Raw genomic sequence first — 13,374 nt, 5'->3', positions numbered from 1 at the left:
ATAAATATAATTAAACCTAATATAACAACTACCATAATGTAGTGTGTGAGAGAAGCACAATAAATACAGTGCTAAATTCTATGTACTTACCTTGCAATATAGATGAAATTTAAGGTTATTGGTTAAACTTTTTCTCATTATCATTAATATAATAATAAATAATGACTGTAGGTTTCGGAAGGAAGTTGATGGTTTAAAAAACTTAAATTAATGATTAAAAATAAAATGAAAATTTAAATTAGTCTATACATTTTTTTTTAAAAATGCTATCGTAAAAATTTAAGTCATAAAAATATAATGATGACAAATATATTTTTTTTAATTAATTCAATTTTATAGACCATACGCTTATATTCAATATTTAAATAATAATATGTTTCTATTTAAAGTGTTAATTTATATTTATTTGTTATGTTTAAAAAATCCAAATAATTATTTTTAAAATCGAATTTAAATTGTAATAATATATTTTATTATAAAATTCAAAATGATTCATCAACGAAAAAACTTCATGATTTTTCTTTAAATTTAGTAGAAATTGATTAAAAATTAAATCAAATTACAAATAAATACCATTATTTAAAGATCAGAGAATGCAAAAAAAAAAAAAATTATTGAGATTTATATGCTACATATTTTTAGATAAGAAAGCATAATAATTAAAGACGTTTTAAATTAAAAGTTAAGAGCTTCTTAATTTAATAGTAATATAGATCAACTCATAATGTACAAATATTTTCAACTAATATATAATTTATTCAATTAAATAATTTTTTAAGCAGTTTATTCTAATTAATTTTATAATATGCTGCCTTCATATTATATATTAAAAAAATATTATGGAATATGAAATCATAAATGTACATATATTTTTATTCAAAAATGTAAAATTTAAAAATTGCAAATATAACATTAGCAAAAATATTTCATTCTTTCAAAAATATTTTTACTTTCTTGTTTTTTAATCAAGTATGGTAATTGAAATGAAAAAAGTCTGAATTTTTAAAACTTCAAGAATTTGTGTTAAATAGGAAAATGATAAAAATGTAACTTAATTGTAATGAGTAGGTGGATAATTAAACTAGCTTTAACATAAAATATTAATGAGAGAGATTCGATATTACATCCAAGTGATTAACGATTTGAATTCACAAAAACGTCGGCGTGAACAGTCCCAAAATTTCTATTTTTTAACTTTTCTCCAAAACTATTATAGCTAAAAAGTTGGTTGAAAGCTCATTAAAAATGGATTATCAAGTAGATACTAAATGAAATGTGAGATTGAAAATTTTCAAAAAAAATTATTTAATTTTTCACAGTTAAAAAAATAGTTATTTTTTGCTAGGTTTTCATTTAGCGTGATAGATTACCGAAACTGGTGAATGGATTTTGTTATTTAGAGTCTTGTTAGATTCACATTGGCTAAGAAAAGTGTTGTGAAAATTTTCAGGACTTTATCTTCAATTGTTAACTCACTATAAAGTTATATAAAACTGAAAACATAAAAAACGCCCCAATAAAATGTGTTTTAATTTTTTTGAAGCTCTGTAGTGAATTAACTATAAAAGATAAAGTTCTCAAAATCTTCAATGCACTTCTCCTAGCCAATGTGAATCTAACAAGACCCCAAACAACAAAATCCGCTCTCCGGTTTCGGAGATCTATCTTACTAAATGAAAATGAAAATAAAATATATATTGCATACTTACAATTAATAAATTTCTAGAGATTGAAAATCTAGAAAATTTATATGCCGATCACTGACTTGACAAGCGTTTTTTTAAGGACATTCAATTATGTAAAGAAAAATATTAAACATTAATACTTTCGATATTATTGAACGTTTTGCGCTTAAATAATCACCCTTCATATACTTATTAATCATATTATTATTGATTATAATATACTTTATATAATGTTATTTTGTATAAAGAAATCAGTTTTGTAATATTAGATTATTACTGCCTAAAAATACATGCATAATCAGAATGCTACGAGTGTTATGAGATATTGTGTATATTGTAGATTGTACCCATTTATATCAAAAACGGTTAAATTTTGTTATTATGTTTTTTTTTAAATCATATTTACTATCAACTATCCATAATAATAAAACTTTATTTATTGGTTACGTTTCGTGCGAATATTGCTTAAAAACAAGTGACGCTAATTTAATTAAAACTATTACATGCTTATTCGTAAATACAAAAAGTTCTTAACATATTTCATAGAATTAGAGAAATGAGAAGACATTTGGAACTGATCAATTGTAATAAACATTTTTTTTTTTACTACGAGACTGCATGTAGAGAACAACTATATTACAAGCTTACACAATTTTAATCAGTAAGAGACAAACAATTGTTTATTAGGACAAAAATGATGATGATGGTGACAAGAAAGGGGCGGAAATATAACTGAAAATCTCGAGTGCCCACGGGCCACGTGTTTATCATCAAAAATTCATGACGTCGCATCTTTTCAAAACGAATATTATATACACGCTTGAATGCAGAACACACGATAGTTTTCTGCGACAATATCTTTCGTTTTGTCAGTACTCCAATGTCGATACGGCGGCAGCGCATCGCACAAGTGAAATATTTTCTCCGTGTGCTATTTATACTAGGTACGACAAGCTCTTTCTATATAATAATATACGATCTTAACCTATCCCCGAACGCGCGCGGGCGTTCGTAATTTTACCACACTCGATACACTAAATGAAAACTTGGCCCAAAGCCAACGTATATATTATTATGGGGTATTCGAAGCAGTAATGTCGTAGCGAAGTCAGACACTATATACAAACATAGGTGATAATAGACAGGGGTTTGAATGGTTTGATCCCCCAGCCGCATTTAAAAGCCCCCTCGAAAATGTTTTAGAAAGAAATTAAATTATGTATAACAAATTAAAGAAGATTAAAAAATATATACTATATATAGCAGTTTATACTAGAACATATATATCTATATACATCACACTTACTAAAATTCGGAGAACTATATTGCTTATAAAATACATCAAGTCAAATAAGTTACGATTTCGTGGTCGCATTTGGGACCACGTTCGTTATTGTTAATCGTTCATCAATCGTCATTGGGAGCTTTTTTTTTTAATCACGTGGATCTCCCTAATCTTCCTAATGGTTTGTTTACTAGAATATTAATAATTAATGATTTGTTTTGACGGATTAGGAAGTGTTTGATTGATTATTATATATTATAATAATATAACATGATTAATCTCAAATCTGTCGACAATTAGTTCTCATAGCAGACTCATCTGTTAACTAACGATAATATTATTATAAGTATACCAAAATACTTAAGTACTAGGTACAAAGACACTTAAGCAATAGCCAATATGTATCTAGTACGCAGGAAGTAAACTTAAATGAAAAATGAAATATAATTTTACGTTACAAATTTTTAGAAAAAATAGAACGGGAAATATTCAAACGTTAACCTATATTTCAACAACTAATTATGCATAATATTTTTAGCTCTGTTTTATTTTTAGTTTGCTAAATATTTTTTTTTTTAATTGGACATAACGTAATACAAACAAAATGTCAAATAAATTATAGTATTCAATAATAAATAACATTTTTAAAATATAAAGATAATTTAATGCACTTATATTCTAATGGTAATAAACGTTTTCTTTCAAAATTAAATTAAGTTATAGTTCTATTTTATTCAATATTGTTTAAACTCTTTTATCAGTTATTTATCTAATAATCTAGCTCATACTTTAATACACAACTATTTAAAAATACAATTAATATTAATGTATTTGGGCCTAAACATATTTGTTGTACGTCACACAAACAATTGGGCATATTTTAGCCAATATATAACTAATATAATTTTTAAATACAAATTATTTGATTTGTCATATATATAGTAAGTTACTATTTGAATTACAGTCTATGATATACATTTTACTTTAAAATGTAACTTTATTTTATAGGGATACGACGGGGAAGGTGACATATTATATATATTTCTTTTTTTATATTAATTTATAAGTATGACTATACCTTCATAATTTTAAACATTTAAACTCGAATAACCAATACATGACAGTGGCGTACTTAGACCTAACATTGGGGGGGGGGAGTTAAGGTGTTACAAGTACTAGAAATTTTAGTTTTCTCATAATAGGTTAAAATCCAAAAATTTCGGGGATTTATCCCCCCCTGTTAATATGCCACTGGTATATGAAGACTAAAATTAATTTACAGTAGCTTTAGTTTGATATAAAATAAAAAGTTTGGTGTTAATAGATTATGAACTAGTGATTAATATATTATAGACTAGAAAAAATTAAAAATTAGTATATTACCCTTGATATTTTCAATGGTGATCCTGTATTTTTTCCACCAGTCATTCGAAATCCCCACGGTGGTCCTTCGTTCAAAACAATTACTTTATCCGACATCCTGTAACAATAGATTTTTATATTAAAGTATATAAATTTAAAATGTATTTATTCAATGCATTCAAATATGCAATAGCCAATAAAGCTATATTGAACTAATACAAATAAACTTAGGTACAATGAAAAAGTGTAGTTATTTAAATATCGGTGTACTTATGCATTTATCATTTATATATAAATTATTTGTATTTATTAATAATATAATATGTTGCGTATAACCGTACTTACAATATATTTTATTATCATAACATATAGACACATAGAACCTACTTTTTATAATAAATTATTTCATTTATTTTTATTTTTAAATATTCAACTATAACAATCAATTAAAAATGTTAAGTTAGATAATTAAGGTTAAAAGTTATGGGTAGATACATCATTTGACAATAAAATAATCACGTCGTATGTAATTAGTTCTATAGTTACAAAATTAGTAATTAGATAGTGTATAAATAGAATAGTAATATAGTTAACTCTAGAATTAAAAAAAAAAAATAATTCATTTTTTAGCATATCTTTATAATCATGAAAGAACATTTTTTTATAATCAAATTGTATTCTTTATTAATTAAAATTAAAATCCCAAAATTGATTTACATAATTTTACTGTAGATCTATTTAAATTAAACCTATAATTTACCGATAGTTTTGTTTTTTCTAGACGTCACCAAATTCCAAGACAATTAAACAATAGAATCAAAATAACAATTTTAAAACTAATAACTAATAAATGATTTTAAAAAGATTTACGCAGGTGTTCGGTGGGTGAAAAACTGCAAAGAATGATCATATCTACATTTTATCCCGGAAATATTTCATTTCTGCGTAAAAATTAAAAAATTAAAAGACAACATTTTAACAGAAACTATCAATAAATAGGTATTTTTGTTACGGGTTATTTTTATACCGTTTATCAAATCGCTAAACTTTTTATTTTATTTATGAGCCAAACTACATAGCAGTTTTTAAACATAGACTTATAGATCAAATAGCGCTATCTGTCCGGTTTTATAGCGACTTTTTGGGAAAAAATTTCTACAGAACCACTTATTGACCATATATTATATTAAAATCCATGTTGTTTACATTTTTTGTTAATTTTTACGGACGGAAGTACACTTAGATTAGCTAAAATACTAAATATATAATAATCAAAATTTAATTTTTTGTTTATAGAAGAGTTTCGCGTTTAGTGTATACTTTATATTTTACATACCCCAGAAACGGTGTTGAACTCTAGGTATAACTATATAAGTGGTATCGAAATAAACTATTTTAACTTAAATATATATGTAAAAATGTTGAAATTTAATATATCTATTAATAATTATAGTATACGGTAAACATTTCCTTATATTATATTAATAAAAATTATTATAAAATGCTTAAACTTTAAAGTTTAGCTAGTTATTGTTATCAAATTAAATAATATTGATCATTCTTAAAATTAAAATAAGAAGTGTTAAAAAAAAATATATTGTAATTTATTATTTTTTTTTTCTATATTAGTTTAATTCCCTTTCATTTTAATATATTTGGGGTATATATGTTATATTATATAGGGTATATTATTAATTTATAACTAAGATTTTTTTAAATAAGATTATAATACATATTAAACCCTATTCATATAATCATAATATTAGTATGTGTTATAATTCAGTATTATAATGTATGGAACAATAAAATAAGTATAATTATAATGAATCAAACATTAATTTTGTTTTATTCTTGCTATTATTTTTTAGTTTTCCTTGAATATTTTTTTATATTTTACGAATGTACCAACTAATAAGAGTTTAATTTGGCAAGTACACAAGTACAGTAGACTCACGGATATAAGGTTCAGTTGCTTATTAGATTCAAAATCGTCTGGAACAGTCCGGACGTATCAAAATACATTAAAAAAAAATCGGTTATAAAACTCAAATTCCGTAAAATAAATAGTAAAAAATAAACTTTTTTGGTTATAATTTAGAAATAAATTAGTATTAAAAAATTAAATAATATTCGTGCTGATTATTTCTAGTTTTTGTTGGTACCTTATAACATATAACAATTTTTATCGCAGATAAAAGTTCACATTTATCGCAACGATTATGGTTATTATATTTTCGGAATATTAGAACAAAATAAAAAACAAACTAAAATTACAAATTTTTTTTCAAAAATAATTTTTCAAAATAAATAATAAATACATTATACATACATCCTTTATAATTTTTATAATATTTTTATATATAATATTTACCTATTATAATTTTAGTTTTTTTTTTATCAGGATTATTAAATTTATTCAATAATAAGTATGTAATATGTAATATATGTTAAAATATTAAAATTAAAGCAAAATATGTAGTAAAATAAAATTTATAAATACGTAATTAATTTTTTTTTCCACTTCGCCTATAAGATTCATTTGGTTATAAGTCTCACTTTGTGCTGGTCCCAGAGTGAGTCTTATAAGTGGTGTCTACTGTATTACAATATTTAGGTAACAAATACAAAATATTTTACTATTAAAAATATATAACTCATGTATAAATTAAAACAACATAGATAAATAATTATTAATATTAATCAATTTACGTAATTGTTTTGCTCCGAAGGTTGAGTAGTTTTTTGCTGCTAAAGTCAGACAATTTAAATTCATTTACACTGATAATACATATAGTAGGTACAATTAATGAAATGTAGTTAGGTACATTATAAATAATAGATTGTAAAAATTATACACATCAATGTGTATAAAAATATTGTATATTGTATATTTATAGGTATATAACTATTATTAAAATAATATAAATTATTTTTCTTTTAATAGTGTTTCATATTTATTTTATATTTAAGAATACACATATTATGGTGAATTTAAAAAGAAATTGTCAAGAATTATTAAACATAATTTATTTTGATAGACATCGTAAATGAGTAGCTGATATATATATATATTGTTTTAATGAAATAATTTATATTTTTAATAAATATTAATAATATTAATATTTTTAATTTTTAATAATTTATATTTCATTGTACGTAATATATTTTTGTATTATTATTAGCTTTTAAGTTCTTAAAACATAGAATTTAATGCAAGTAGGTATTCAACAAAATAATACATTTTGCATTAAAGTTTAATATATAAAACAATGTGACCTTTGAAAATTGTGTCACTGACCTTTACCACCAGAGTCCCCAGATACAAGACATTAAATAGTTCCGAAAAATTATCAAGTTGATATATGTCTAAATAATATAAAATAGTACCTACTGTGCTATAACACATTCAAAACATCTAAATTATCTAATCCTTTCTTAAATTATAAATAAGAAATTATTAGATAAGGAATGGAACTTGAATTTAATAGCTTAATAGATATCTAAATTTGATGATAAAAATCAATAATCAATAGTTTAATGTTTAATATTCCATAAAATGCCATTAGTTAAATCGTAGTTAATGTTAATATATTAAAAACATAAAATGCATAACATTAATATTCTATTTTGATTTTAATCTTAAAATTCACTTTTTTACATAAGTTAGAACTGCCTTATTAGATAGTGTTGGCGTGTTGCCGCATTTGTATTGAACAATTTTAACAGTTAAAAATATGTTGTACAATTAAACATTCATCATAATATAGATTAAGCGGTTAAAACTTAAAACTTAAAAATATGTATAAGCTAACAAACTTTAAACGGATTTTATTTTTTTAATTTTATTTGATAACTGAAAAGGATCCAGTTATTTTCCTTGTAAATTTTAATTTTTAAAATATAAAATTGTAACTATAATATGTTGTATTATCTTATACGATAGATATCAACATACATGTTTACAAGTTTATTAAAGATTCTATAAATATTTAACTATGAGTAATAATAAATTCTTTGATTTTGATTTTAATATTTCGTGTTGTTCTCCAAAATAAAATAATTTGTTTTTTGAAAAGTTAAATGTATAATAAATTAATAAATAGTTCATTTTTATTTGTTATGTTAATTTTAATTTGTCATTAGAGGAGTGTTAATAATATACTCTTAAATTAAATAAAAATAATATTATGTTTTGTAACGTACGCCGTTAAGAGGACGCCATACCCACATGCATTGTCTTTGTCTTATTAACGTACATTATAACAAATTTTCGTTCAGCAGAATACATTTTGTGATGTTAGCTTTAATATTAAAGTAAATTTACCTATCATCAAATTTAAAGATAAGACTATTATCTAGACAATTACGTATGCTTTTATTGATATTATTATTTTAAAGTGAGTTATAGCTATGTACAATTTTACAACTTTAAAATGTTCATAACTCACTTTAAAATGATAATATCAATAAAAGCATATGTCATTGTCTAGATAATATTCTTACCTTTAAATTTGATTATAAGTAAACTTACTCCAATATTAAAGCTAACATCACAAAATGTATTCTTCTGAACGAAAATTTGTTATGATGTACGTTAGTAAGACAAAGACAACACATGCGGGTATAGCGTCCTCTTAAGTGTTTGAATATCACCATTAATGCTATCTACATGGATTTTTTTTCGGAGAGATTTTTATTATACTATTATTGTTTCATATTTTCATTTAAATAATATAAGTATTAAATGTTCAATCATTTCTTTGTGAATTTCATTATTTTTATCTATGTAACTAATTTAATTAATGTATGAATTTACTAAAAAAGATAACTGAGCATCAGATTTTTATCCCAAAAAATAGAAAATGTATAGACTTATAAATTTAAAAAAAAAACAATAATTTATAATACATATATATACATATAAATATATAGGTACTGTCTTATATTTACAATAAAAAATAAAATGACTAATCTTAAATGATTATTAAAAAGTCAACTAATACTTTTTAATAATTAACAGTTTTTTTAATAATACATTTAATAGGTTTTCAATACTTTGTTCATAGTTTTAATGTACTACTTTGGTAACTATCATAGAAATAAAAAGTTCACTTTTCAAATATATTATACTACACAAAATCTTTACTAAATAAGTAATTACTAATTGTTTAAATTTAAGGTTTGTTTATTAAAATACTTAAACATTTATTTAGTTTGATTTTGAATCCCTTAACGATATATTGATGTAGATATATACAATACTAATAATAATGAACACGTTTTGGATTTTTATTGTATTATAAAACAGGTTAGAATGTTTTAATATAGTTTTACATAACTATTACTTATCTACCATGAATATTAAAATAAAAAATATAAATACATATGTGTGTACTCATACTGTGTTGTATATAATATACTTATTTACAATTTACTATATTATATAAAACTAGCGGGTGGTGACCTATAAGATAACAGATCTATCAGAACGCAGTCTTTCTTCGAAATATCATCATTTATATGAACACTGTACAAGCATCCTGTTTAAATTTTAGTTAATTAAAGAATAAATATTGTAAAATTATATTGTTTACTGCAACGAATTCGAACTCTGTTAAACTATATAATATAATAGAGTGAGTGTGTATTTTCATCATTGAATGAAATATAATTAATCTGACTTTGCTTATGATTAGACATATTTTGTTGAAAACATGCAGCGTATATTATATTTTATTTAAAAAAAATATATATATATCAAATATTCTACCTACACTGACCTATAACAATATTATAATAACCTACAATTGGCAGAATTGATTAAAAAAAACCATGTATTATATACATTTAAATACAACTTTTAATGCATTAATGCAGTAAACGGTTTTAACTATATTATTAGAGTAAATCATGTATTATGAAACATAAAATGTATAATGCATGCATAAATTTATGCATATATTTTACGAAATTAGGAACAATATAACAATAATGCTCGTTGGCATTTCGTAAAAAGACAAAATTGTATCTTTATTTTTTAGTAAATTGTGTATCTGTATTTATTTATAAAACATTTGGTATGCCTATAAGTTAAAAGTTATAATACACGTATTTCATAACGAAGTCCGAAGGTATCATATTCATAGAGAAATCTAGTAGAGTGGTTCCAATTAGATTCTCTGCAGACCCCAGGGTACTCGTTAGTCGTTTATTATGCCGAGCACACCACTACGTATACGAGGGAAATAATCCGTCGACCTGACGACGGAGGAAAAGATACCAACATTACCAACGACGGACCAGTGGATGACTTGGAAAAACTTGGTAAGGAATATAGTAGCTCAACTAAATGTTCAGATATTTTAGCGTACCCCTACATTTTTTTTTTAATATAAGATGATACTTTGTTTGGGATTTCTCATAACATAACAATAAATATTTTTTTTTTATAAAAAATAATAAAATAAACACAATATATGTGAGTAATGAGTAATGTACTAAAGTATGTACAATACGATATCTGGTGACTGGTGTAGACATAATATAGTAGTATAGAATGATGATTATGTAATAATGAAGTTCAATAATTGGGTATAAGATGATAACTGATAAGTAACCATGGTTGTAGATAGATCTACAGCCTTGTATTTTGTAACCACGTTAAAAGACAGGACGGCAATGTTATAAATGAAAAATATTTTCATTTAAAACGTATATTTATCAAATAAAAATTAAAAAATTATTAACTATTAATGTTAAATATATTTTGTTGATGTAGGTTAGTTTAAGAAAGGCATCTGCCGCGGTGTTAGCTTAGTCCTTACGTGTTTCTTAAAATTATAATATAAACAGAATAGAATTTGGGACTGATTTTAGATATTTTTTTTTTTTACAAACAAATATACGTACATAATATATATTATTATAAATAATTAACATAATACAAATTTGTAAATTATACATAAATTAATAATCTATTTAAAAAAAAATACCAGTATTATTTCAATAATTGCTTACAAAAGTCAACCATCTATATGTATGCTCTGCCATGATTGAAACTCTTAAAGTATAAGACGTAAGTAATAGGTAAGAGTATTAAGTTATGAAATGATTGTTGGTTTTTGTGGTAATATATCTTAAGGTATAATAAGGGAGGAGGAGACGAAGTTTTTCGTGGATATTCTACGTATATATTAATTATATTTTTTGTGCCATCAAAGAGAAGATACCTATACTATTAAATTTTCAAGTCGAAAACTACAATGGTCCAATCGTTGTAATTGTATTATTATATTATTATGCTATTGTATACATACACTTGCGGTGAACCGATTACGCGATCGCCACCGTCTCCGTCGTCTTCGTCCCGGTATTATTATGCCACTGCCGTGATATTCTACACATCCACGTTTATAAATTTTGGAAGTAGAGTTGCGCTCTGGTCGTATTATGTGACTGTAACTAAACTTGTACGTACGCAAGTACGACGCGGCACAGCTCCGTTTGGCGCACAAGTCACGCGCGCGTACACGGCAGTAAGGCCGGCGGACCGCGTTTCTTTGGGACCCGGTGCCAGAAAGCTGCGGCGACGGTCTGCCGATCGTTGGCGGGAAGGGCGGGCGGTTGACGCGCGCCGCACAGCTGCTGACTCGACGGCGCCTCCGCGCGGCCGGCCGGTCGCCCCCTCCGAGACGATGTGCTAGTCGTCGTCGTCGTCACCACCGCCGCCATCGCCGCTGTCGGATTTTAAAGGGTTGACACCGGCGAATTTGTGTGTAGCGGATACCCCACCGCGAGACCTAGGTCGGGTTAAACACACGACGCGACAGGGTCAGCACGTATTTTACGTTCTATTCCAAGTGATAGCTAGCCGTACTATATTTCCTATAAGTGATAGCGAATAATAAATTCTGCAACAATACTTCCTATAATATGTACTATATACCATTGTGTATTGTATAGAACACGTTGCTAAAAAGTTTGTTTAAAACATGAACTAGTTCGGTGAACTAATTTTCTCCAAATGGACTTGTTTGGTCCAAGTTCATCAGTAAACTGACTTAAATAAACAGTTTCAATTTTATAAAACCAACTCGTTTTCACTCATCGATTCACCACAATAATTCTATTAAATGTCATGTTATGACATATTATTAGTTAAGTCAGTACCTTTATATATTTACTGCAACTATATAACCCACACATAAATTATTTTTCAATAATCATGCAATACTGAGGAAGTAAATGTAAAAATGGTTTAACTCATTTACCTATAATAACTATTATAAATGATAATATATATTTGAATATAACACTTTTTCATAAAAAAATAAATGTTTTTATAATAATTATATGGATATTTAAAAGTTAATTCCTATTTTGACATATTATTATCTTTGAAGCAAAATTAACTATTATATTAAAGTTTCTCCAAATTATGTTTGGAGTATAAATTAAAATAAGCACGAAATAATTTAAATTAAACAAAATAGTCATAAATTGTTATTGTAAACCAATAATAATTGGTTTGAGTATTATTTTTTTCTTTTTGAACACAGTAGGTCATTGTATGATCAAAGTAGAAATTAAAAAGTGTATTTTATAAATTTCAATTAATATATATCTTTTAAGTATTTTTATTTTTAAGGACTTATTATATAGGTATTATATTTATAGATTTATAGTTAAATTAATTGTGTGTACTGAGGATAATAATTCTTAATAATAGTTTCACATCAAAATAAATTAGATCTACCCAATATTAGTTTAATACCCTGCACTTTTTTATTCTTTGATAATTCCCAAAAATTATAAAATAAATGCTAATATATTAATATTAATTAATAATTACTATAATCTTCAAATTATGATTTATTCGTAAAAACATTTTTCATCAATTTAAGGTAAAAAAGGTAGCCTCATTTGAAAAAAAATGTAAATTTCCACAGCTCACATAACACTGTACAAATTATAAACAAATTAAAAATAAGTATTTTAAAATGTTGTTTTTAAGTATACTTAAAAATTCTAAAATTCAAGTTT

The 13,374-nt window shown here is 24.6% G+C and overlaps 1 protein-coding gene across 2 annotated transcripts in view; it reads right to left on the bottom strand.

Moving 5' to 3' along the window:
- Positions 1 to 11,930, bottom strand: part of LOC113548641 — a 54,380-nt gene extending 42,450 nt beyond the window's left edge. The window contains exons 1-2 of one of the 2 annotated variants that reach the window (XM_026949616.1): positions 11,649 to 11,930; positions 4,354 to 4,450 (exon numbers count right to left, since the gene is read on the bottom strand). In XM_026949616.1, the coding sequence (XP_026805417.1) occupies positions 4,354 to 4,449 (96 nt within the window). In that variant the 5' untranslated portion in view covers position 4,450; positions 11,649 to 11,930. Of the gene's footprint in view, positions 1 to 4,353; positions 4,451 to 11,648 lie in introns of those variants that run through there. The other variant, XM_026949618.1, reaches the window with a different exon arrangement.
- Positions 11,931 to 13,374: the final 1,444 nt, after the last annotated feature.

This window comes from Rhopalosiphum maidis, chromosome 4, assembly GCF_003676215.2.
Source record: "Rhopalosiphum maidis isolate BTI-1 chromosome 4, ASM367621v3, whole genome shotgun sequence".
Taxonomy (NCBI): Eukaryota; Metazoa; Arthropoda; class Insecta; order Hemiptera; family Aphididae; genus Rhopalosiphum; species Rhopalosiphum maidis.
Note: the sequence above shows the minus strand (reverse complement) of the source record. Positions and strands in the feature narration are given on the sequence as shown.